The sequence below is a fragment of the Carettochelys insculpta genome, chromosome 14 (genome assembly GCF_033958435.1).
Source record: "Carettochelys insculpta isolate YL-2023 chromosome 14, ASM3395843v1, whole genome shotgun sequence".
Classification (NCBI taxonomy): Eukaryota; Metazoa; Chordata; order Testudines; family Carettochelyidae; genus Carettochelys; species Carettochelys insculpta.
Window position 1 is genome coordinate 18,774,211 of NC_134150.1, and position 27,939 is coordinate 18,802,149.

The window sequence follows — 27,939 nt, forward strand, 5'->3', positions numbered from 1 at the left end:
TGCAAACTGAAAGTAATCTATCTACCTGTCCTTTTTAGAGTGTGTGTGCATCTGTCCTTCTGTCCATGAGCTCATCCATCTGAGTCTCTTTGTTCAAGATCTCCTCCTAAACGGTAATAGCTAGGCAGGCCTGCCAAAAGTGAAGGGTGGGGGGGGGGGTCGCAAAAGCTGCAGTTGCCCCTGGGGCCGGTGTTTAAAAGGGACCTTGAGCTTTGGATGCTGCCAAAGTAGCAGCAGTGGCAGCTGGAGCTCTAGGCTGCTTTGAAATGCCATGGAGCACTGTGCTACTGCTCCCCACGCAGCTCCAAGGGAGTGGGTGTGAGGTAGGCAGGGCTGACTGCCCTAAGCTCCCACTCATCTACTCATGGCCCCACCCCATCCACAGGTGGGGAGCCAGGCGTCCCTCCCACCTTGCTCCCAACGGCTGCTGGTGCCACTGGAGTGAGGAGTACTGAATTTGGTGTGCAGCTTCCTCTTATCCTAACTTAAAGCGAGGTCAAGGTTCAGTCATGTCAGGAAAGTGGGAAGGGCCTGGAATGTGACTCTTGACAGGAAGGGGTCTGAGAGCAGGGACAGTTATGCTCTGCAATGACCACTGGGGGCAGCAAGCACAAGGGTCAGTTACGTTACTGAGTGGCCAAAGAGAGGGTGACTGCATCAGGAAGAGAGTGGCCAGCTGGGGTTGGGACTCTCCATATTGCTGGCTACTTGCCCAGGTAAGTGCCCCCAAACCTCTTCCCCCGGCCCTTGGCTGCAGCACCACATAGGGGGGAGCCTTGCTGTCAGCACCCCTGGACATTTCCCTTGGGGAGATAAGCAGGGCAGCCCCTCTATGAGGGGCCAACAGAACAGTGCGCCCCCACCTCCGAGAGCAACCATCATACCAGCAGTGCCACTCTCACTGCCAAAGGGCAGCCACAAGCCCCCCACAACTCCCAGTCCCCTGGGCTGAGCCTCCCTGCCTTGAATCCTGCACCTTCCATGTCCTGAGCCCAGCCCCATCCTGTCTCCCATCCCCATTGTGACTCCTGCACCCCTGCCCCATGCCCTCATCCTGTGCCTTACTCTTGCACCTCCACCCCTGCCGTAACTCCTGCATCCCCCAAATTTGGAGCCCCACCTTGAAAGACCTAAGCAATGCTGGTATTGTATAAATAGTCTTAGAAGACGGGTTGTAAAATAATATTGATGTACGTGTGCCATTTCCATGAAACACATGCTTGCCTCATTAATTGCCTCTTGTACTACTGAGAAGCACTGAAAAAAAATCATTACCTGTCCTCTGATATTAAAAAGTCAATTAATACACTGTTATACTCAATAAAAGTATAGGGTTTACACTCTGTCTCTGTACAATTTTCATGGCAAAGGAATGAAGAAAGGATAAGATACACATAAGTCTACTTATAGCAATGTTTCTTAGAGAGTCATTTTTCACCACTGAACGCAACTTTCATATTACTTTGTTTAAAATGCAACACAGCCCCAAAGAAAATTATTTAATGGTAACCACTCTATACAAATACATTCAAAAGTCTTAAACCTGTATAATTTCACAGGTAAGAGTATCTAGTATTTCTCTGATGCCGGCAAGACTCGTATAGCTGGACATACATTCTACAGTGCTTGGCAGTGCAGAGCTTGATTAGGCCTCAAGGAGTGTTGCAGAATGGGGAGAATAAAAGAAGTCAACAGGCCATGTATGAAAAAACAAGCTACTAAGTGTCTACTTGGAAAAGAATTCACAAAAGTAAAGGAGAACAAAATTGACAAGAGAGTAAAAAGTTATATCAGGAAACCCAGAACTAGCCTACTTTGCTCAGATATACCTCCTGAATCTCACTGATAAGCAGTTAACACACAGTCTACAACTCCACTCAGTCCTACGTCTTGTTCAGCCATTCATACAAGTTGTTAACATTTGCAAGAGATACTGTTGTCTGCTTCCTCTTTATAAATGTCACCTGGAAGTCTTGGATGATGACATACAATTCTCCCCCAGAAAGTTCAATCACAAATTTAAATAAACACATTTTTAACTGGTGTCATCAGCAGGGAAACATGTCCTCTGGAATGATGGCCAAAGCATGAAGGGGCATACACATGTTTAGAATATCCGGCACAAAAATACCTTGCAATGCCAGCTAAAAAAGTGCCATGCAAATGTCTCTTCTCACTTTCAGAAGACATTGGTAATAAGTGAGAAGTATTGTCTCCTGCATATGGAAACAAACTTTTTTGTCTTAACAGCTGGCTGAACAAGAAGTCGGACTGAATGGATTTACAATCTCTAAAGTTTTACATTGTTTTGTTTTTAAGTTCATTTATCTAACAAATCTACATTTGGGTAACACACTTCCACAATAATCAGACCGCGCTACAGGACTTGTATGAGATGAATGAAAATTATTACTTTGTTCATTTTTACACTACAAATATTTGTAATAAATACAGTCATTACTGAGCACTGAACACTTCGCATTCTATGATGTAACTGAAATCAAGATATTTGAAAATGTAGAAAAACATCCAATAAATGTGTATTAAATTTCATTAGGCATTCTTTTAACAGTGCAATTAAAACTGATTAATTGCAAATTAATTTTTAATATTGATTAATTTGAGTCAATCATATGAGTTAACTGTGATTACTTAAAAGCCCTACTTTTTGAAACTTAACTATTTAAAAAAAATTATATAATGTGGTACTCAGATTTTATTAAATTTGGGTGACTATCATTTTTTTTTCCTCTCTATAAGAAACAATGTTAAGACTACACAGAAACTCTGAAACTATATTTGGGTGTAGCACAAATGAAACACTTGAAATTCCTGTGTCATATGCTATTTTAATTTTAAAACATTTTCTATAAAAGATTAAAAACTTTAGCAATGCCCTTCAGAATATAATATAAAGATCTTATGGATAAAATAATAATAGAGCAATCTCCTTCAAACCAGTTCTGGTATCCATAACTATATACATAAACAGGATAATATATGAAACACGTGTCCTCGAGTTGGCACTTAGTGGAATGTCTCTTAAAATAAATTTTTTTAAAAAGATTTTTTTCTATACTAGAAGTAATGTCTTTTATTGTCAAATCTCACAAAAGGATCTTTGGCACACAGCTGACAACCTATTACTACAGAAAGATTTAACAACTGTCATGCTTCTTAAAGCTTGACAGCCTGGTATGACGCAACCCATCTTAACTGATCTATGATCTTGACACCTAATTTGGATATAAGCTAAAAATCCTAGTAAATAAGAAGGGTTTTATTACAGAGAAATTTAAGAAAATCTCATTTTTCTTATGCTCATGAATTCAGTCTGGCTGAAACAGATGTTGTTTATTCCAGCCAAAAACTGAATGTGAAGCAAAAAGATGTATTATTAATGCCTTTTTGTATGTAGCTCTGATGCTTCATTAGTGCACTCACGCCTTTGTATTGTTTCATTTAATAATCCTAAATATCATTCAAAGAGAAACATCGTTTCAGTTCTCCCTACAGACTTTCACGTAGTATAGCCAGGTAGTGGAAAGGACACTGTCTATAATTTCCCAACTCTCTGGCTGGTTCTGTGCTAGCAGTAAGCTATAGAGCACTCCACTATCTGACAATTATTCCCAAGGGACCACTTGCTAAGTGTGCAGGGCATTCCGACCAGGTCCATTCCCCGCAGCAATCATAAGCCTTATGCTGGGCGTGAAGCAGGAAGCAACATAAGGCATATCTGCAGGGATCCTGGAGATCCTTCTACATGGGAGGGAACACTAGTTTGGAAATTGCAACTGGTTTTACTCCCCTTTACATTCCCTAAACAGTGGGGGGAAAAAGGCAGAAAAGATTGAGGATTTGTACTTAATGTCTATTCACACATTGGGCAAAGACAGGTTCATACTCCATGCACTGTATGTTACCATCTTCAGCAAATGATTTGCAGACTGGTACGCAGACTCCCTCGTAAAGCGTGCAAAATTCAAACTCCTCCCCACTCACAGTAGTCAAACCTATATTATTAAGTCACATAAACTCAAGTTTGCCTCTGTTTTAACAGTGATTAAACAGTGATACTTGAAAAGCTTTGTAGTCTCCACCTAAGATCCAAAACCATTAACAGTTAAACCATATGCACGTAGTCTGAATCACTACTTACGAAACTTATGAATGCTGAGCCTCCAATTCAGCAAAATGAAACCATTTATACCCCCGCAATTCTGCAACTCCATCATGTGCTGCTGAAAGTCAAGGCATCTGTTTCATCCAACTCCCCTCTCCACAATAGTCCTTATTGCCTCTCATCCCTCCACCCAAGTATGGTATGAACTGTCTTTCTTACATGCTTTGATGAGCCATGATATAGCTGAGACTGAAATTTCATCATTGGCTCTTAAGCTATAGTCTATTGCAATGACAATTTGCATCTCAAAGCTCTTATTTCAGCCAATCCAAACTAATGCAAATATAGATGCACTGCATCACTTACACTCACTTACTCTTCTGAAAGTTCTCTCTACAACCACAACCACAACTACAGACTTTTTGAACAACTGAATTCTGAGATTTTTTTAAAACAATTCTGAAGCAGTATCTGCATCATTTTACACGAAACAGTAACTTCATAAACACAAATTCACTTTCAGATATTTTGCTCAGAATATATATTCATTCCTCCTTGACTTTCCGCCAATCCCACATAGCACCCTGAAACCACAGATAGCAGTAAGACTTAAGTCAGGGCCAAGAACATCGTTTCACTTTTGTGCTAGTTATGTCGTCAAATATGGCATGGGACTCAAAGCCAGGACATATGGCATAAGTGATTTTCAAGTATGAGAAATATATCGACTTTTAAATAACAAATACATGTCTGCTGGTGACTATGAATGTTCAACGGAGTTTCTGAATAAACATTTGAAGCTTATCTGTACAAATCACTATGCAAGCAAGAGCTTGATGTTTTGAGTCAATGAGAGAGATCTTCCCCATTTCTCAGAATGTGGTGAAAGACAGAGGTGTCACCAACATGAAAGGAATCTGCATGAACAATGAAAACATAGTAATTTAAAAGTCTGTGTACTGCACTTGGATAACGATTCAGAGAGCAACACAAATTGATGATTAATGGATAGTAAGATAGATTTTGCCATGCAGGTAGCTATCATTACCTGGATTTTCATATCAAAAGTCAGAAGTAAACCTGTAGTCATTGCTGCTTTTGGTGAACTATAAGCTGGGAGCATCAATTATATTTATTTGCTTTGCCTGGACAAAGCAATGTCATTGTCCTGTTGTTACAATACATTATTATCTTCAGAATCAGTTAGTTGACACAAAGATGCAGTTTAGGCATCAATAGTTCATTCACTGACAGGGTATTTTCTGTTTGTAATTGCTTATGTGAGGTGTTCTGACAGTATAAAAAGTGGAGATGAAAATGGCTGATAAGCCTTTAGAGCTATCGCCTATTAAAACCTGAATGACAGAGTTTGGGTAGAAAGCAAGTGATTGCAGGTCTTTACAGAAATGGGTCTGTCAGGAACTTGATGTTTCTCAACATGAAAGCTAGACTAGAAATCAATAATGAGACACCAGATCAAATCATTATCAGACTAAAATACAATTCGTGTGAGAAGGTTAATTTTACTTATTGAGATGGGTGATAACAGTGAAATGAAATGGAATCTAGAGGATGAAAACTCAAACGGGATTGAACTGGGATTAGTTTAGAGTCGAGGGTGAGTAATGTGAACAAGCAAACAATGCAGAAAGTGTTTTACAATGGGAAAAATACTGTTGCACTTATGACTGACTATGAAATAAGTACTGTTAATAAAACCAATATTTTAGTATGACTTAAGATAAGTTGACTTGAAAACATTGCTACTGCCCACAAGTACCTTACAAATTATATATACTTTCAGTTACACTCCTGATAGAATGTCTGCCAAAGAACAGTTAACTACCCTACTATAAATGTGGTCTTCAAGGTGTGTTGTTGACATGTATGCCTCTTCTGGTGTTCATGTGCTCCATGTACACAAAGTTGTAAACTCTTCAGTAATAGTGTCCTTTGGGGGCTGTATCTGCAACCTGCACCACCTTTGATGTCCTGTGGCCAAGGTAATAGAGGGTTTTTGCAAGGCATCTGCAATTCTTCACCAGTTCCTTTGCTAAAAAAAGAATTTAGATTGTTAGGAAGTCTGCCATAGTGGGTGAAGAGGCTGTGTTGCAGAATACACATGGAAAATGATCTCTAAGAACCACAGTTATTGCAGGGTAACCAACCATTATTTCTTGAATGACTGTAGGTATCTTCCACTTTGGGTGATTCAAAAGCAGTATCTCCTCATGACAATGGATACTGAGAGTTTACTGAACCAGTGACTGCAGGACACCTGTGCCAAAGTAGGTATCATAATGGACCTCTACACCCAGGAATAGTGAAGAGTGATGATGTGAACTGTATTCCAGGTAGTTGCTTTTCGTATCTCCAAAATAAGGATACCTTATAATGATGCAGCAAAGGCTCCAGTGGAATAAATCCTAAACTTTCTAGATGGCTCTAGGAGGGCCAACAGGTAGCATGTCTCCATTTTAACAGTCTTTGGATGTGGCCACACTAGCAGCTCATTTCGAAAATTATTTCAAAATAAGGGGCAATTTCGAAATGAGCAGGAGAGCGACTACACAGCAATTGCTCATTTCAAAATTAACTTCAACATTAAAAGGTGTTCATTTTGAAATGGTTATTCCACTCCCGTTTTGGGAATAACACCTCCTTTCTATGTTAATTTCGAAATTAAATGTGTATAGCTGCTCCCTGGCTGCCATTTCGAAATGAAAAGTCCTCCATAGAGCCGGTCCCTCCCACCACCAGCCAGAGCTCTATGGCTGTCAGCTGTAAGTGCCTTAAAGCTGCAGGGACACAGAAACCACATGCAGGAAGCTGAGAGTGTGCTGGTAGATGTAAGAGCATGAGGTGGCCAGACGACACTCCCTAGGCACCCCCAGAAAATGACACCCCATTGTGGCTGGACTGATGGCCAGCAGCCAAGACCGCCAGGATCCCTGTGGAGCCAAGGGGTCTAGGTGGAAGGGCTCTGGACAGCTCCCAAAGAGGAGGGGGACCCTCTGGCTAGAAGCTGAAGTCCAGGACCTGCTGGCTGTCTGAGGGGAGAAGGACATCCTGCTCAGGATGGAGAGGCAGAAGAGAAACACAGATGCCTTTGCCCACCTCACCAGAAACCTTGCCGCAAGGGGCCACCCCCTCTGGATCCCCGACCAAGTCCGCTCCAAAGTCAAGGAGCTGTGGCAGGGCTATACCCAAGCAAGGGACTCGAGGAGGCAGTCAGGGGCAGCGCCAGCCATCTGCCTCCACAGGGAGCTCTGCCAGCTGCTGGGACCCAGGGAGGCTGTACCACTCGAGGAGACCCTGGACACAGCGGAGCCAGAGGGGAAGGGCGAGGAGCCCCAGCCAGGACCCTAGATGGCCACACCTACAGCAGGCCCCGAAGTACCTGCTGGCACCGGGGACAGCAACAGCAGGAGCAAGGGACTGCTGTGCATGGGAGTCTTTTTGATGTTGCAGATCGCAACGTCGATCCGCATTTTGTGTATAGTCGCTTCCATGAAACTTATTTCTAAATAGCTTATTTCAAAATAACGGATAGGGATAAGCCATTTCGATGTCACTCTCTAGTGTGGCCACAGCCTTTGAGTGAAGACTTGTTGGCAATTTCATGCCATGAAGAAACACTATGAATAATTTGGGAGAGTTTCTAAAAACAGCTTTGTTTTTTCCAAATTGTAAGAAAGAGACCTGACAGCATGAAAGTCTGAAATGACTTTAGGTAAAAGCTGCCAGTGATGTCTTCATGTCATTTTGCCCGGGTTGAATACCAAATAAGGTAATACTTTCACAAAGGCATGAAACTCTCCCGTACTTCTGTTTGGTGTTACAGCAACTAGGAAGGCAATCTTCATGGAGAGGTGATACAAGCACATTACTAAGGCATCAAAGGAAATTCTTGCCAAATCTGTTAAAACAATGTTGAGGTCTTAAGCACAATAAAGTACCTGGTAGGAAGAGATGAATGAGAGCTTTGTAAAATCTACCAAATATTAGAGGAGAAAACACATCATGGACTCCTACTACAGAATGAGAAGCAGAGATAGCCACCAGGTACGCTTTTATGAAGCTGATGGAGAGGTCCAGATGCTTTAAGAAGAACAAGTAGTTCAGGATGGCAGCACTTCAGAAGGAAGACAGGTAATTATGTAACGTCCTGAAGGAGAAATCTTCCATTTAGTAGGACAGGCAAGGCTAGCAGAGCCATCCCTGCTGTAAGGCAGAAGGTTTTCAATAGCCAGAGAGTAAAATTCCTCAGTGGATGTCAGTTGACCAGAATCAAGGCTGTGAGATGCAGAGATGTTGCAGTCAGGTGTAGATTTGTTTCTCCAATTGTGTGATCACATCTGGTTGTTTCAGGAATACAATGTGGAAGTCATACTGACAAGATCATAAGGTTGGAATATCAAAACTGTTTGGGCCTTGGTGGGACTCCTGTTGTTAGGTTTGCGTCTTCTTCACTCTCTCTGGAGCAGCTGGCATTGGCCACTGTCAAAAGACAGAATACTGGCCTAAACAGACCTTTGGTCTGGTCTAGTAGGGCTACTCTTGTGTTCATTTTTGATCTGCATGTGGGCTACTGGAATCAAAGGAATTGGAAAGTACGAGTACAGGGAGTCCTCAGACTTACAATACAATTTTTTCCTCAGAATTGTGTTATTAACTTGAAACTGCTTTTCCCACAGGAATTAATGGTATTAAAGGGGGGCTTGGTTCCTGGACCTGGGCTTGATACGTTGTAGTCCCCACAATAACTCAGATTTTTATATTAAATGAATTACAGATGAATCATGTTGTAAGATCAATGTGTTTGCTGTACACTTTGTTTTGTAAACAGTATTCAAATAAATACATACATTCACATATGTTTTGCTCAGAATGCTGGCAGCACAGGCTCAGAAAGCCAGGCAGAAGGGCAAACATGCTGATCTTCAATCAATCTCTACTGAGGCATCCTGCCTGAGCCTAGGGTCACTAACCAATCGGAAACAAGTGGTAATGCTACCTGGCAACAAACTACAATGCTGCCTCAAAGCAAATTGGAAGTGACACCTTCCAGCTCCATACCAGTATAAAACAACCAGGAAGTCCTTTCAAACTGACTTTATGCAAATCAAGGTTCATAACGGTGAAACAAGCAGTGAATTGAAAAGCATTATAAGTGATGTCCAAAATAAATCCGGCATCCTAAGTCCAAGGACTGCCTGTACGTGCATCTCAGTGACCATGGAATCAGAAAGCCAAGACTGATTCCTGCTTTGGAGAAGAAACTTCATTGTTTATTTTTCTATTCAGATGCAAACAGATCTAAGTTTAAGTACTTCCATCCGGACAAAAATGGAGTTCCTGTGTGACCATTCATAATCTTCTCAGTACTGATTACTGTGATGGTCCAATAGGGTATGTCATAGGAGGGGAAGGTGCAGAGTCACTGATGCAAGGTGGTGTCTGAGATACCATTCCCTTAATTGTGGATGACCTCATGGCAAAGCAGCAACAAGTAAGCTCTTCTCTGCTTGTTCATGTACATTCCTGTGGTGTAGTCTGTGAATACTTATGCTGCGACACCTCAAAAATGATGGGAAAAAAGTTTTGCATGGCCTACTGAATAGCTCTCAAATCTAGGATATTTATTGGAAGGTTCACCATCTAGGGATACCAGAGGTCCTGTTCTCAAGATGGCCTAGATGATCTCCTCATCCTATTATTGATGTATATCACAAATGTCTGGCTGGAGTTCAGTTTATGGAGTATGCTGTCTTCTGGTCAGTGTCTCAGTGGTTGTTCACTCTCTTGTGCCCACCCTCAGGCTCTGGACATGCAAAGTTCTCTTGGTCTTTGGCATCCACTTCAGGACATTGGCCTCTGGCAGTGCCCATCACTCCATTCTCTCATGTTCTGGGGTACTGTGGTCCTCAGTCCATGAGCCTACTGCTGTGGCCAACTGTGGCCCTAAAATATAGCGCCTTAACTCAGGGTCTATATTGAGCCATGCTCCTCCATGACAAGGTGCAGTTGGCGGGGGTGGTAGTGGGGAGACAGGTATTCTCACCAGTCTGGGTCTTGACCCAGGGACCATCTGGTGAGCAGGCCTCCTCCTCTTCCCTCTACTGCTTGCACTGCCTGGGCTACTTCCCCATGACCCTTGCATCTACTCAGCCCTTATCTTAAATTGTGCAATCTGGCAGTGTTTAGCCAGAGCTCTCACTGTTCTGTTACCCCTTCCCAGCACTGCTTTGTCCTAGGTGTAGTCCTCTGTCACAGGAGAGCTATCCATCCTTCCTAATCAGAGTGAGAGTGACCTTCTCTGCACCCTGCAGTGTATTACAGGGCCTTGCCTGGCCCATTTGGCAGACTTCTCCCACCCTCTGATTGGCCAGGTTTGTACAGACTCCTGTACAGCAGAAATAAAATAGCATAGGACTTATTTCAGGATAAATACACCATAGATCATTCACATGAAATCTGAGAAGCTTCAGGACAAAATTAGTAATTCAGAAGATGAGGATGTTGTCCAACAAAAGGAATATAAATTACACCTCAGAAAGTTAAATCAGCAATAAAGCAGAAGCTATGTGAAGAAGAAAAGACAGCATCATAAAAATTTGGAAAACAGCCTTCAATTTATAATCTTTGTTTACATCCATCATATTACACTGCACAAAAGTAATACCCGTTATACTGCTCAGTGTATACTGCTTGGCACAGTAATGTGAATCTTACAACTTGTGAGATAAAAACGTTTTAATAGCCCTGGCGCAGCAGAACTACATCCTGCTGGAAGATCTGAGATTTAGGCTGAAAAGACTTACTCTCGGAAAAAGAAGGTGTGCATGAGATTAACCAGCATTAGTCATCCTAATTTAGCTGTAAATAGTAATATAGAAGAATGCATGTTACATTAAACCAAGTGGAAAATAAACTAAAATTAAGTGGAAAATGTAAAAATAAATAAATACAATCTTCAGTGTATTTGTTTATATAAATCACTAGACGTTTACATGGCATTGCTTGGGTCCGTAATGCAATTTTTTTTGTTTTTTTTGGGAAAATAAAGTAAAAATGTACATGCATCCTTTAAATAACTATTCTGGGTTGGGGCTGCAGATGAGGGATTCTGTATGCAGATGGCCCTAGGGAGAGAGAACAACGCCACCCATCCATCACTGCAGCATCTTGGGGAGAGGTGAGAAGTGCCTCCTGATGGCACAGCTGAGGGAAGGCTGCCTGACCTCTGGATGGTGCAAGTCTAGGTTAGTCTGTCCCCTGAGAGGAACATACCAAACTGTGCACTTTCTCCTCACTCCCTGATGAAGGGCAACAGCCAGCAATGTTTCTATATGAATTGGGGGGAGGGAAAGGAGGGAAGGTTCAGGTACCTGGGATGTGGGAGGCTCAGGGCTGGGGCAGTCCCAGGGTGGGGAGGGGGAACTGCCAGCCCCTTTCTCCTGCCTGGTGATCCTGTTTCTTTATGGTTTTATGAGATGCAATCCCATACCAGGCACATCTCATTTCCTGGTTCAACCAAACTCTTATACTGCTTTAAGTTTATTATAAGAGGAAGCTGTATACCGAATTTGGTATCCCAGTTCTTACAATTTAGGAGAATTCTTGAACAGACTGATGGAATCTTTCAAATATACACTAGATACACACGAGCACCCTTATCTTAGCTGAGGTATTTCATTACTACCACACTATAAATCAATAATAAAAAAAAATCAGAAATAGACATCTTACTGACCCAACTCGTATTTTTAACATGCCACTAAATAGTTCAGGTGAGTTTGAGATGATCCAGCCAATATGAATGACAAGTTCTTGCTGAATTACAGCTTCCCTCTCATCCTGTAAATTACATTTGTTGTAGATGATGTTCTTAATCACTCCTGGAGACAAGGGATTAGAAATAACTTCTTCTTCATGGCCAAAAGCTCCAAGGGTTACCTAAGAACGCATTAATAACAATGTAGGGGAAAAACAAGAACAACAAATGGCAATTATAAGTTAGATTTCATATTTGAAGCTTTTCCTCGTACTAGTAAACCTGAATTCAGCGTAAAATGTAGTGTAAGAATATCTGGTCCATCAGAAGCTGACCTTGCTAGGCCATCACTTTATTTTGGATAACAAGCATCCTTGACTATTTGATTTACTCTATAAGTCTTTCTTTCCCCATGTCACAGCTTTCTATCAAGCCTTCCTTAAAATTAAGAATCATGGTTCTTGTCACTATTTTCTTAAAATTTTAATGTTTTTTCCCCAAAAATTTGTTTTAGGCTTTTAAATTATAATGCAATCAAGCTATTAGACTAGTTATCCAAAAGCAAAAGATGTTTGAATTATGAAATTTTAAATTTCTCATCTACAATAAGTGAAACAGAGCAACACACAACACTTTTCCTGACATTTAACAAAAACAACTACCCCACATTATGTTTTGACCAGGACAGGTTAATGAAATAAGGCAAAAGTAAACAACTACAAATCATTCAACATGCACATTGACTTTCTTACATAGCATGCTTCCAGCCCTTCATGTTCACAATGATTTGATGAAGTAAGTGCCACAATTGACCAATATATATTTTTTCTAATTGAAAGACTTTTTTTTTTAATATTCATATTATAATTACTTTAAACTTTTTGTGCCAGGAGGACAAACAACAGTCCAAGTGAGAACTAGACAGAGGCGTAGAGAGACAAAAATGTGAATGGTGAAAGGCTGCTTTTACACTTGCCCCCTCCCATCAGAGGGGCATGGTAATGAGGCAATTTGAAGCAGGCTAACGAGGCACTAATGTGCATATTCAGTGCCTCATTAGCATAATGGCAGCCGTGCAAAATTTCTAAGTGCAGATGGACAGCATAGATGCTGGCAGCTTCAAAATAAATGCCCCACTTCAATATTCCTTTACTTCCACAAAACTTGGTGGGAGTAAGGGAATGTCAAAGTGGGGTGCTTATTTTGAAGCTGCCCCCATCTATATTGTCAATCTTCAATTCAAAGTCTGCACTTGAAAATTCGCGTGGTTGCTCTAATGCTAATAAAGTGCTGAATATGCATGTTAGTGCCTCATTAGCCTGCTTAGAATTACCTCATTACCATGCCCCTCTGACAGGAGGGGGTGAGTGTAGAAGCAGCCTAAAACTCCTCACTAACTGGAGACTCTCAGTGCAAAATTTATTAATAGCTTATTAAGATCTATATATGCACCTTTTTAAAATAACGGTTTTTTACTATTTGCTTCAATTTCCTTTTGTGCACAAATATCTCCTTAAAATTTCTCTCCTATATCTCCCCCTTAGCTTTAATTGCAGCATATCTTTTCCACTTTTCCCATTTATTTTTGGTTTGCTCACCTATATATTCTGCGTTACTCTCAATTCCATTAGTTATTCATGTGTTTCTCAGCAGAAGTATATGCAGAATATTAAATTTAGCAATTTATTTTACTCAGTTCTTTCGATATTTACTAAATGAGCATTTTTGATTCTTGTACATTTTAAAATATATAAGACCTACAAAATCAAAGAGCCTGTATAGATTTTTTTTTTGATTATCATTGCTGAATGCAATTCTGAAAAGTGCAGGCTTACCTGTTTGCCCTGAACTAAAACATTAGTAATAGATGGCGCAAGGCTGTCCACTAGTTTACCTAAAAGGCTTGCTGCGAAGCGCACAACAGACCTGAGGGTAGAAAACAGAGCAATCCCACTGGATATTAGAAGCTAGTTTAATGAATTCAAATACGTACTTGAAATCTGTCATCACATTTGATGAGCCCCAAAAGATTAACCATGAAAATACATATATTATTTGTTTCTGAAATATCACTTCATAAAGTTCTTTTGGCATACATACAGGATTTTTATTAATCACTGAAGTATAGAATAATGGCTGTGTTAGGAACAATTAGAACTCATTAAACTATGGACAGCAAATAATAAGCTGGCTTTCTTTTCTCTCACAACATGGTAAAAATAATGTTTAATTATTTTTATTAAATAATGTCTTATTGTCTGCCACAAATTTTCAATTAGTGGAAAATTTCTCTGTGGTAGATGTTTTGGTTTGCTTTGAAAAGATTTAGAAATTTTCAAGCATACTATATTAATCTTTGCAAAAGAATATAAAGCATTTAATTTCTCAGAAACTTATACTGAAAGAGCAAGCAAATATTTTTGTTGTAAGAGTAAGGAAAGCACATGCAACACATTTAAATCACATTTTGACAATTTTTGCCTCCAGGCAATATTTTATATGTAAGCGATGAAAAAAAAAGGGGAATCATGTAAAGTGCTGGGTTTAAAACTGGCTGCAAATTTCAAGAGTAACTATATTTACAAGGTACTTTTCCTATTAAAAAGTAATATTTAACATTATAAATCAATTTCATGACATAATGGAAACTGAAGTACAAAACAAGCTTAAGCTTTTCTTGCATGGGGTTTGTAGCTGCAAAGGATCATTTATTAAGAGAGTTAATGAACAACTTGCAATATTCAATAAAGTTAGTACAAAATCCATCAACCAAATTGCTAGTGTCCTCTGTGAAAATGATTGTGCACTCTAAAAATCAAGAGCAAAGCATTTCAAAAATGCATTAGCTGATCCATCAAAATGCAATTAAGCTAACAGATCTCAAGCAGCACCATTTAAGACCTCTGTGCACTTTACCTGCTTCCCATGTACCAGCAAAGTAGTAATATGTGGGGCTATAGAGGAGGCAAATCTCTGTGTAAATGCAGCACTGTAGCGTACCATCAACCTAGGTAAGTTATATGACAATCACAAAAGAGAAATGAAAAATAAGACTTTGCATATTTTAGTTTTTACAAAATGCCTTAGTTTTCTAAGCATTAAAATACAAACCATGAAAGTATTTAGGATATAAGTGGATACAGGTCCTTTTCAATTTATTAAACAGACTACAATTAAAAAAAACTGAAATCAAGTCTGATATTTACATGGTTAATATATTTTTAAAAAAACACCTGACAATAATTACAAGGTGAGAGTGGGCTTCATCTTAGGCTCAAATCTTGTTTTCCACACTGAAAAATGAAATTTCTATTCAACTTTCAGTCAGAATAGGCTTAAAGCAATTACTCAGATTACATAGAAATATTCTCAGAGCCTTGTTAGTCTGTACCTGTGAAAACAATGAGGAGTCCTGTGCCACCTTAAAGACTAACAGATTTTTTTGGGTAATAAGCTTTTGTAGGTAAAAACCACTTCATCATGCAATGACCCTATGCATCTGATGAAGTAGTTTTTAATCCACAAAAGCTTATGCCCAAATAAATCTGTTAGCCTTTAAAGTGCCACAAGACTACTCACTTACATGTAAATACTATACTTTACTGTTCCAGACCTTTGTAAATTATTTTGCTAAAGTCATCTTTAACCTAAATGCCTTTAGGAACAATATGTAAGAAATTGCTTTCATTTGAACACTATCTAGCTACTGAAAGTCATTATTTTATACTGTTGTAACATTTTCTCCAAAAAATGATCATATCAATTACCCTACTAATTCTAAAATTTTATTTTACTAGGCTTGTATGTTTGAAATTAATGTTGTTACACTAACATGTTTTAACACCAATCTACAGCACCATGTAATACCAGTCACCCAGATTTAAAGGGACAATGCTGACAATTGTAGTTGACATTAATGTGTCTTCAGATGGCTACAGACCAATTTGCCAAGAACATTTACCACTCTGACCACTGACACATTTGCTTTGTGATATACTTATGACAGGAACACATACATCACATATAAATTAATTGCTATTTGTTTCTCTATATTAATAGACATAGGCTGGATTTTAGCTGGTGTTGCTGAACTGAAATCAGCCAACATACGCTTCTTTACAATACTTAACAATCTGTCCTTATACTTTGTAGGAGAAAGTTACTCACCTTTTGCAGTGAGGATGGTTCTCTGAGCTGTGTCCCCGTGGGTGCTCCACTCAGGTGTTGGCGTGACCTGGTGCCACAGATTGGAAAGTTTTTCAGAGCAGTGACTCCTCCCCCACTCCACTGCCCCTTTGCACTCAGCATCTCGAGCTGCTGCTGCTCGTTAGATTATGCATGCAGCGTAGTCTTTGTTCCATTGTCCCTGCAGACTCCGAGAAGAGGGGAGGACAGGAGGGTAGTGGAGCACCCACAGGGACCCATCATGGAGAACATCATTACTGCACAAAATGAGTAACTTTCTCTTCTTCGAGTGGTCCCTGGGGGTGCTCTACTCAGTTGACTCCGTAGCAGTACCCATTTGGTGGAGATGGGTATTGGAGTCTTTTATGTGGATGGAGGCAGGACTGCATCTGCCAAATCTGTGGCAGGTATCGGCCCCTTTTGTAAAGTGTAGTGCTGTGAAGACCACGTGACTACCCTATAGATGTCCACTAATGGTACACTATTCAGGAAGGCCATCATAGCAGCCATTGCCCATGTGGAGTGAGCCCTGATCATCTGTTTGCCTCTGAGTTGGTATGCAGTGCGCATGGAACCTGCCATCTCCTTGGATAGGTGCTGTGTCGAAACAGCTGTTCCTGCATGAGGCCTCAAGCACTCCACAAATGTCAAATGTTCTGGTAGCTCTAGCTCTCTCAAGGTAGAATGCAACTGTCTGCCTTGCATCAAGCATGTGTAATATCACCTGTTTGGAGAAGGTTTGGGGTTTAGGGATGTAAGCAGATAAGTAAATGCGTTCGTTTACGTGTAAGTTGGATATGACTTTCGGGAGGAACTTTGGATGAGCCCTGAGTATCACCCTGTCCTTGGTGAAAGTGCTAAAAGGAGGGTCCCACCATCAGGGCTGCAATTTCTCCTATCCTATGAGTGGATGTTATTGTCACTTGAAAGCCACCTTCATAGATAGGTATTGTGTAGATGTAGTGGCTAACGGTTCAAAGGCTGGTCAGGTGAGCACATCAAGAAAAAGTTGCAGGTCCTATGGTACTACCAAAAGGTGCAGATTTGGATACATTTTCTGTAAGCCGGTGAGCAAATGCTTCACCATAGGGTGTGCAAAGAAAGAGGAATCATCTGCTGACTCATGGAAGCCCGTGACTGCCACCAGGTGCACTCTGGTGGAGCTGATAGAGAGCCCCATGACACTAAGGTCCATATGGTAGGCAAGCAAGGTAGGAATGGGGACAGTATTGGGATGTAAACTGAACATTGTGCACCATCGTTGAACATGTGTCCATTTATTTTGGTAGGTGCTTCTGGTGGAGGGACAATGGCTGTTTAGAAGAACATGTTTGACCCAGGTAAGTTCTTCATTGCGGAACCATGGAGAAGCCATGCCATGAGTTTCAAAGTTTTGATGTTGAGGCAGTACTTTGTCAGGAGATGTAGCACCACTGGAAAAAGGATCAGCTGACCTATCAATAGACAATGTAAACAAAGGAACCAAAGTTGGCTGGGCCAGGGTGGCGCTATTAATATTAGAGTCGACCAATTGTCTCAGATCTCGATCACTCTGGCAATGAGGGGTATTGGAGAAAACACCAGGTAGGGGAGCTGTCCCGTGAATGGTGAAGGCATCCTCCTGTGATCTCTTGCCTAGCCCGGCTCACGAGCAGACTCTGTGACGTTTGTGGTTGTGAGCAGTTGCAAAGAGGTCTATTGCTGGGAAATTCCATTTGTGGAAGATCATAAAGAGTATATTGGTGATGATCTCTCATTCATGTTGGTCTGAGAAAGTTCGTCTGCTTAGTCTGTTGGCCCTCACATTCTGTTGGACCGATACGTACACTGCTGCTGGCATTATTTGATTTTTGATGCATAAGTTCCAGAATCTGAGTGCTTCGACATATAAAAAATGAGACCAGGCACCCCCTTGCTGACTGACGTGGAACACAGAGTGGGTGTGTTGTCCATGAGGACACAGATAGTTTTGCCTCTTATCAGAGGAAGGAAATGAATACAAGCCCTGCAAATGGTCCTGAGCTCTAGGAGATTGATATGAAAGTGTCTCTTGTGCTGGGGCCATGTTCCCTGTATTGAGGTTGTACCACATTGAGCTCCCCAGCCCACGAGCGATGCATCTGTCATTACAGTCACTGTAGGGTCTGGTCAGTGGAAAGGTATACTGATGAGAAGATTGGCTGAGGACATCCAGCATTCGAGAGAGTGCTGCACAAGTGGTGGAAGCACGAGACGCTTCAAGAAACTGTGCTGGATTGGTATGTAACTGTTTGTGAGCCAATGTTGTAGGCAGTGAACGTGTAGCCTCACAAACAGGACTACAAATATTATGGCAGCCATGTGCCCCAATAATTGGAGGCATGTCTGGGCTGTGGAGAAAGAGGCCTGCCTGACTGGGTGAGTGAGTTCGCCCAAGTTTAGCACTGTCTTCAATGAATTCTAGCTTTTGCGCAGGTTGTATGGTAGAAAAGGAAAACAATGTTTTGTCTTCTGAGAAAGGTCGTGACTACGGTAACCATCTTTGAAAACACTCAAGGGGCCATAGAACCCACAATGAATCTGAGGAATCTTCTGTGAGATGCATGGAGCCAACATCCATAGTGGCCTGTGGAACTGTTTTGGCTATTGACAAACCCTCCTCAATGACAGACTAGAGAAGAGGTTGCTTGTTGTCAGGGACGTCCTGTAATTTGGCATAATTAGCTAGAAGAGCTGTACAGTTCGATATATGAAACTGGAGCATAGTGGAAGAGTACACTTTACAGCCAAAAGTGTCTAGCAATTTATGCTCTCTGTCAGTGGGCATAGATTTAAATCGTGGGTTCTTAGCCTTCCGATTTAAAGAGTCCACTACTGTTGAGTTCAGGTGTGGATGGGGAAAAATAAATTCTACGTCTTTTGAGGGACAACATATTTCCTATTTGCTTTGCGTTTTGTGGGCAAAATAGATGCTGGATTTTTCCAGAGCATCTGAAGGCTCGAGGGTAGCCTTGTTATTAGATAGTACTATCTTCAAGGACATTGTGGATTGTAATATAGTAAGCAACCTATACTGTTATCTTGAACCTCTTGCAATGTGATGTCTTGTGATTGGGCTACTCATTTAAATAACTGCTGAAATTGTTTCATATCACCTGCTGGTGGAGAGGGTGAGATCTAGAACACTGCTTCATCCTGGCTAGATCTAGGCCCTTGCGAGAAGCTCTCTGAGTCTGAGTGAGGTAAGTCATTGAGCTCATTGGAAACTGGCTGGGACACTACTGAAGATGGGTTGGCAGGTGAGGAGTGCACAGAAATTGCAGGTGAGCGCCTGGAGGTGTGCTGATGCTGAGGTGTAGAGATAGTACATCTTGAACAGTAGCTATCAGAGGAACGTTGGTAGCCCTGCCATGCATCCCAGGGGCCCCATTGAGGTGGGAACAGATGTTGGGGATACATCCACAGTTGGTTGGCCAAAACAGGATGTGGCTGAAAGGAATGGTCCCTGTATGAGTGCCAGGAAGTCTGTGATGGGGAAAGAGATGAGCAGCCTGACGAACACCTGCTCCTATGCCCACTACCATAATCATATCTTGGGGATAGTGGTGTAGGAGAGTGTGGGGCACCTTGTGGGATATTAATGTGCCCTTGCATTATGGAGCACGGTGAAGAAGCTAATGCTCCTGTGTTAGGCTGATGATTTTCGTAGGCACTGCATCTTATGCAGCACTTTTCAGTGTTGTGGTGACAGTTGTTCTGGCAGAGGCAGCACTGGTAGAAGCAGCCCATAGAGGCATATACAGCTTTTCCAAAGCTGATGCCTCTGTAGTGCCAACTGACATGCCTTGCTTGGTCTCTGCCTTAGTTCTTCTAGCTGAGATGAACTTGTGTTTCTCCACGGCACCAGATACTGATGGCACTGGGGAACGCCAGGCTCTGGGCAACGCTGATAGAGAGCATGCCGGTGAAGCCCTTGTGGCTTGAGAGCCTTTGCGGGGTGATAAAGCTGCCTTATGCGACGGTTTTTGCTGCACCAGCATCTCCTCTGGTTGTCCCTTGGTAGCAGAGACTTTCCCAGAGTACAGCCCTGAGCCATGCTGCATGGTCTTTTCTTGACCTTGCTGACAAGTTCAGGCAGTGAGAGCACTTATTCATTGACTCAGACCCTCCAAGGTGTTTTACACGATGAGCACTGAGTCTCTGCATGAATCACACTTTACTCTGGGGGAACCCAGAATGTTGAAAAAAGAAAAAAAAGGTGCTGTTGTGGTGCCATGGCAGTCACAGCTTTTGTCATAGTTAGCATTAAAAAGGTAAAACTATTAAAAATATGATGTAAAAGATTACAGCTAATGATAAATTTCTATTTTTTTTTTCAGTCAGAAAAAGAGCTGCTCTGAAGTCTATCTTCAGCCTGGGACAGTTGCGTAGGCACTGATGAAAGTTGTGCTGTGCAAGCACTCCACAGAGTGGCAGCACCTCGAAACTCTGAGTACGCATGTGCGGTGCAGGGGTGGGAGATGGTCACTTATCTGAAAAGCTTTCCGATCTGTGGTGCTGGGAAGCACTGACACCTGAGTCGAACACCTGCAGGGACAACTCAAAGGAAAAACAGACTTAACAATACTTATCTGACGAACAAAATGATACACAGAGATCTGATATACAAACCAGAGTTTTCTGCTCCCAGCTCGTCTATAGATTCTCTCAATCTGGTCAGAAACAGTACCTAAACACAAGAAAAAAAAAAGCTGCTATCACTTTTATTCAGCAACAATAAAGTTTGAAAGTGACATTAGTTTTGGACCAGAATCAGGAAAATGCTGAAGTACATGTTTAAAAAATTAATTTAACCTGCTACTTTATGATCACCTGTGTCCTGCGACACCACTCAAATGACCCTGACTAATTTTACTCAAACTTGTTGGAAGAACATAAGAAAACCCAAAGAAAAAAAATCAAATGTTCTATCACATTTTATAATGTCCATATAAAAACACATAAAATAATTGCAACATAAGAAGACCAACAGTTGGTTTCTTTTTGGTGATCACCTTAAAGGATCTCTGAACGTTAAACAGACCAAAAAATGGGCATCGGTAAGACCATAAAGAAAATGAGGTTTGACAAATAACCAGTGAAACTGCTTTTGCTTTACTACTCTAAGTATGTATGATTATTCAATATTGCACTGTTTCCTACACCCTGTTTACCCAACTCCACTAGCCCTGCTGCACTAATTTACCCTCAATGGAAAAGGATTGGGATCCAAAAGTTACGCCGGGGGACCACAAGATGAGATGTCACAGTGGGTGCTGACAACTATTCAACTTCTTAATCTTGAAATACCCATCAGATAGAAAATTCATAGCTAAGATGCACCTATTTGTACACTCCAGGTGTACAAGCAACATCCCTTCAAAAGTTAATGTGGGATGCAGGAGAGAGCTGAACTGCAAGAACATAATTTGTGGATATGTAGATCTGAAAGAACTGGGCCTATCAGCTGGAAGGACTTAGGTCCTTCAAACCATTATGTGGTAGGAAGTTAAGGCTTGTTAGGAAGAGAACATTTTATTTATTTATTTACTTATTAGGTAGAATGCACCTTCAGGCTATGTCTACAACATGCAAATGGCCACTCCGAAGATTACTAATGAGGTGCTGAAATGCATATGCAGCACCTCATTAGCATGCTGCCAGCCACGGCTCTTCAAAATTGCTGCTTTTCGCTGCCGCGCGGCTCGTCCAGATGGGGGTCCTTTTCAAAAGGACCCCGCCAACTTCAAAACCCCCAACTTTCAAAATTCTGCTGATAGGAATAAGGGGATTTCGAAGTTGGTGGGGTCCTTTTGAAAAGGACCCCCCTCTAGACAAGCTCGGTGGCAGCAAAAAGTGGCACTTTCGAAGAGCCCTGACCGGCGGCATGCTAATGAGGTGCTGAATATGCATTTCAGTGCATCATTAGTAATCTTTGAAATGGCCATGGCCATTTCGAAGACTTGGGCTAGTGTAGACATGGCCTCAGTGTTTAATGTCAGTCTCACTGCTTGTGTGGGATGGTGTAAGAAATTGGCTGACAGGGACTCTAATCAATTATTTGTACTGTTTAATGAAAGTTTAGTTGTTAATAGTTATAATCATTCACTACTTCATTTTGGAGGAGTTCTCTGATTTGCACATAATTACAGTAAACTCTGTTTAAACCAGTATTCAAACAACAGGACTTCTCAATTAACCGGCATTCTGTCCTGTTTCTGTGTGTGGCCAATGGCTCCTCCATTCTCCTGCCACTCAGAGTGGCTCTCCATGGCTATGTCTACACGTGCCCCAAACTTCGAAATGGCCATGCAAATGGCCATTTCGAAGTTTACTAATGAAGCGCTGAAATGCATATTCAGCGCTTCATTAGCATGAGGGCGGCAGCGGCGCTTCGAAATTGACGAGCCTTGCCGCTGCACGGCGCGTCCAGACGGGGCTCCTTTTCGAAAGGATGCCACCTTCTTCGAAGTCCCCTTATTCCCACGAGCTCATGGGAATAAGGGGACTTCGAAGTAGGCGGGGCCCTTTCGAAAAGGAGCCCCGTCTGGACGCGCCGCTCAGCGGCAAGGCTCGTCAATTTCGAAGCGCCGCTGCCGCCCGCATGCTAATGAAGCGCTGAATATGCATTTCAGCGCTTCATTAGTAAACTTCGAAATGGCCATTTGCATGGCCATTTCGAAGTTTGGGGCATGTGTAGACACAGCCCATATGACACAGCCATGTGCAAGCTGCCAGAGTGCTTGCAGCGTGGCAATGCACAAGCCGTCTAGAGCAGCTTGCCACATGGTGCCCACCCCTGCCACCCAAAGCACCTCCCCACATGGCACAGCCATGTGTGAGCCACCCAGATTGGCTCCCTGTGTGGTGCCCTGCCCAGAGCACCTGGCAGCACAACGATGCACTAGCTGCCCAGAGCAGATCCCCGCATGGCACCCTACCCCACCCTGCCCAGAGCAGCTCCCCACATGGTGATGCATAAGTTGTCTAGAGCAGTAGCCATGTGCAAGCTGCCTCACACAGAGCATATTGGAACCTCCCAAATAGCCAGCAACCTCTTGATCTAGGGGCTGCCAGATATGAGTTCACTGCAGTATCACCTGAGCAGAGGGCAATGCAGGAATTTAATTAAGCCCAGAGGCCCCAGATGGGTGCTTCGGCAATTATGAGCTGAGAATCCAAGATGAGATGAGATGAGATAGTTGTTTTGGTTACAACTATGCACAAGGTTCCCTATGATCATTTTCCATTACAGCAAGAAAATGACATATTCAAAGTAATGACCACAGAAAGCTACGGAGGTGTCTAAGCCCATAAAGTATGGGTGAAAAGTTGCACATATCCCTGATGTTCAGAAATAGACCATGGGGAATTCTAGTATTACACTGAAACATGTTTTGACACTATAGTGAATCAACCTTTCACACTTCCTTTGCACCTGTCAAAAATGCATGTGTTCTGGAACAATATACTCAATGCTCTCTCAAAAACTTAGGACTTGGTATCTTTCCTGCTTCAAGATTGTGTATTTTAGAGGTTCTGCATCTGTTGGTACTACTGATTAACATTAACAAATTGATCACATTAATTGTTTTAGTGGCCAAAAGTACTACTCTGAGAAAATGGAAATCTGAAATTCCTCCCTCATATATTGACTAGCTCTGCTACTCCATTACTGGGGAAAAAAAAGTACTGATAGTAACACTTGCAATAAATATGAAGTTGTCTGGTCACACATGAAACTATTGCCAACTTTTGCAGTTTACTATATATTGGCCTCTGATGCGCCTAATTTATATTCTCACTTACTTATCTATTCAGTCATTTTTGTAATGGATACCCTGTGTGGTCTCTGTGGGTTAGGGTGTTTTGTTTGTCTTTGTTCAGTTTTTCCAGACTTCATAGAAAACATTGATTTTGTTATTTATATATTTCCATCTTGCACATATATTCATATGCATGTTTGGTTTTATGTTTATATTTTATATAAAATAAAAAAAAGTTGTTACAAGTAAAATACAGTGAGGCTCATTGTGGTTTTTAGTACTTTCCAGGATGTGTTTTATACAGTAATACTGCATATATAGTCTACAAAAGTGCCAAAACCATCCTCAGGTAGAGCCCTATGAAATGAAGGGCTTGGATAAGCTACAATGCCCTAAGATTATCTAGGGAGAAAAATGTGAAGCACAGACCTAATTCCAGCTCTGATTGCCTCTTTCTTTGGGACATGTGTGTAGGGTTGAGAGGTGGAAAACACATCTGAGCAGTCCTTGAAAGCGTAAAGCTCACACCACTGGCTGGAAAGAACTATAGTTACAGTCATGCCTCAATCCTTATTTTCTCCATCCATTTGGTTCCTGAGGGAAACAGAGCTGGTCCCAGTTTGGCACTATCTAGGCTGGCATTACTGGATTATTATTAGCTTACTTTTGTAATATCTTGTGTGTATTTCATGCCTGAATTTTAATACAAAATTGTGATGTAAAATGGAAGCAGAGAAACCTCTATAGATAATATTTTAATATAAAATCTTATTTCACACAATAACGAAAACAAAACTAAGTCATCAACATAAGACCCTTGATACATCTCAGACTATGAGGCACAGCAACACACAGCCTGCCTTTAGCTTCATTTTATTATACAAAAATCAAATCCTTTCTGACAAAAACTGTTTGCCCAGGATTATGAATAGGCAACATGCTGCATGCAAATAATTTAGAAGAGTTAATAGATTTAACAGTTCATTCCACTCTACAGTACATCAATGTGCATTTTTCATTTAGAGCAGAAACTGCTTTACCATAGAAGAAAATAGCTACACAACTTTTTGTATCAATGTCCATTATTCATGTTTGTCAAAACTACACAGAAAACCGCCTCTGGTAATATTTAGAATAGTCACATGAAAGGGTAACCTACCTTCCTTGGTAATGAAATTCGGTCCTTCTCTTTTGAGCAAAATACTCAGTAGGATTGCTTGACTTGCTAGGCAACTGCAGTCCTACATAAAGAACAACTTTCAGATTTAAATGACGAGTAAGAAGTACCATTGTTATTACAAATTGCACACAAAAAACAGAAGACAATTGTTTGAACAGAACAATGCAATGCACACTTCAAAGAGACATCTCCCCTCCCTTCAAATACTTAATCTTCATTTGGTCCCCCTACAATGGTACCCAAGTACAGTAAACCCCTGAGACACGCGTGACTGGGTTGCACTTGTCTCGGGGTAACGCGACTGTGACTGCCGCACCTGACAGGAAACTGCTCCTGTCAGGGTAGTAGCCTGCTTCCCGGCTCACCGCCACTTGTGGGACCCAGGAAACTGACCAGCTATGTGTTTCCCGGATCCCACCAGTGGAGGAGAGCCCAGATCCCTGTGGCTCAAGGGTAACTCCCTGAGTTACCTGAAAATTCAGCTTATGAGGGGTTGCCAAGAATGCAATCTCCGTTTAAGTCGGGGTCTAGTGTAGCCAATTTTACCAGAACAGGACCTTACCCAGTTTTATAAATCACTATCTTTATTTTCTATTTCTTCCAAAGGACAAAGTGGCATGGAAACACTCATACAGAGTTTGCTAACTCTCTTTGCACTGCTGCTTTAGAATGACTGCTTTTAGGAGATATATCAATGTTCAACGAAGTTGCACCACTTGGCTCAGAAAGACCATTCCAGTCTCTGTGCCCTTGGCCTCTACCATTTGCAAAACAAAGGCTTGCGATTAGATGGCACATTGGCATGATAGCATTCCAACTTTCTACTCAGGCTATGTCTACACTAGAGCATAAAGTCAATTTAAGGCATTTAGCACAATTTTACAATGTGACTGTCTCCACTGAAAATACCATTAAGTCGATTATCAGGGGTGCTAAGGACTTTTCGCCTATTTCAGCTTTCCCCTCGCAGGCGATTAACACCAAGTTCAATTTCTCTAGGTTAAACTAATGCTAGTGTGGAAATAGCGCTACTTTAAATAGATTTTATTGGCCTCCAGAAGTATCCCACAACGCTCCATATGTGTCCGTTCCGGCTGCTCTCACCTCCATTGCTCTCCAAGTGTGCAGGAAGTACAAAACAGGAAGCCTTGCACTTTAAACTCATTTTATTTTTCTGGACAGCATGGTGATAACATCTAGCCATGATTTCCCAGTGTTGCAAAAGAGCCCTAGCATGGAGACCCAGTACCTCATTTCTGTGTGGGCGGATGAATCTGTGCTAAGTAAACACCAGGGACAGACAGCAGTGATAGGCAAAAATCAAGCTCCCCCACACAGCCACATGGCTGCCGGGCTGTGTGGACCATGCCTGAAGACAGAGGCATGCCCTGTCCTACACAGGATTTCAGTGCTTGAGAGGGTTCTTCCCTGTGCAGGATTTAGCAGGAAAGGCCAAGAAACTTGTTTTCTCCACTTCACATTTTACAGGGCTGCCCACACTCCAAGTCACCATGCAGCAGTTACATTTTTAAATGGTCACTGCTGGGATGGTGCTTCATTCTGTCCCTTTTTAAAGAACAGTCATTTTTAAAAATAATGTTTTGAGCCTGGCTCAAGAATCATTGGGAGGGCAGCAGAATGTGACTGGGAGACATACGGAGTATGAGTGGCTGGGGGGAGGATTTCATAGGAAGGAACAGAACCTGCTTTTTAAAGAGCAGTAACTTTGTTACAAAATGAGTTCTGGGAGCACCCAGCTGACTGAACCATTTCAACAGATCGCTCATCTTGTTTTCTGTGCTTCACATTTGTACAGGGAAGCCCCTCCCCCAAAGCGCCATGCAGCTGGTGGGCAAGCCCACTCACTCCACCCTGTGGTGGCTCGGCAGTGCGGACCATGCCTGCAGGCAACACCATGTCCTCTCCTGTGTGGGTCTTCACTGCTTGAGAGGGCTTACCATCACTGGAATGGAAGAAGAATGTGACAGAGGGGCATACGAAGCACTCTCCCTTCCCATTTCATGTGGTTTGGGGGAGGATTTCCTCCGATGGAATGGAGATTGTGAGCTCTCTCTCATCTGCCTTTCCCCTCATGAATAGTCAGTTGCTAGGGCTAGGGCCTCTCTACCAGAATAAGCAAGGGAATTCCTTCATTCTTTTCTCAACTTTTTTTTCCTAATGCTTCCTTAACTTTTCCTTCCCTTCTTGAGCCTCTACTATTTCTGATGGGGTAGTGGCTCCTTCCAGAAGCCACTAAACACCAATGTCCTCTGGATCCTTTTCTGTTGACTGAAGGCCCCTCAGAATGTCCAGACCTGCCTTTTGTCTACAGCTCTCTCTCCACAGAGGCGTTCTTCCTCGTGGTGAGCTGGGTATGCCTGTTGACAAAACCGCTCCATTCTGTCAACTCACTATCAACAGAACGTGCTTTGTGATCTGGATGCTCCATGGGTTTTGTCAACAAAACAGTCATTTTGTTGCCAAAAGCCTGCAGTCTAGACATAGCCTTAGAGAATTTCAACCGTTCAATTTTTTTTTTCAGTAGAGTCTAGCTTGTAGATATTTATTCACATGGGACACAACCATCTCTCCTCCATTAGAACATTGCAGGTGTTGCAAGAAAAAAATAATATGGCCTTTATTAAAAGGACTATACAAAGTTGTTAGTTTGATATTGCCATTCTTACTTCTGTATTGATGCCTGCAGAGCTGGCCCCTTAATAAGCCACTGCTACTCTCATTGTTCAGCTCTGAAGGCAGCAGTGCATTAAAAAAGAATGCCATGACAGGGTATTGCCACCCTTACTTCTTCACTGCCAGCTACAGAGCTGGGCCCTTAGTCAGCAGCTGCTACTCCTTGGTTTCTGAAGGCAGCAGTGGATGAATA

The 27,939-nt window shown here is 41.9% G+C and overlaps 1 protein-coding gene across 4 annotated transcripts in view; it reads right to left on the reverse strand.

Moving 5' to 3' along the window:
- Positions 1-27,939, reverse strand: part of PHKB (phosphorylase kinase regulatory subunit beta) — a 212,412-nt gene that overhangs the window by 14,697 nt on the left and 169,776 nt on the right. For 3 of the 4 annotated variants that reach the window (XM_075009103.1, XM_075009105.1, XM_075009106.1), the window contains 4 exons: positions 25,032-25,113; positions 20,739-20,796; positions 14,820-14,910; positions 11,883-12,085 (listed from right to left, as the gene is read on the reverse strand). In XM_075009103.1, coding sequence (XP_074865204.1) covers positions 11,883-12,085; positions 14,820-14,910; positions 20,739-20,796; positions 25,032-25,113 — 434 coding nt within the window. Of the gene's footprint in view, positions 1-11,882; positions 12,086-13,738; positions 13,830-14,819; positions 14,911-20,738; positions 20,797-25,031; positions 25,114-27,939 lie in introns of all 4 variants that reach the window. The other variant, XM_075009104.1, reaches the window with a different exon arrangement.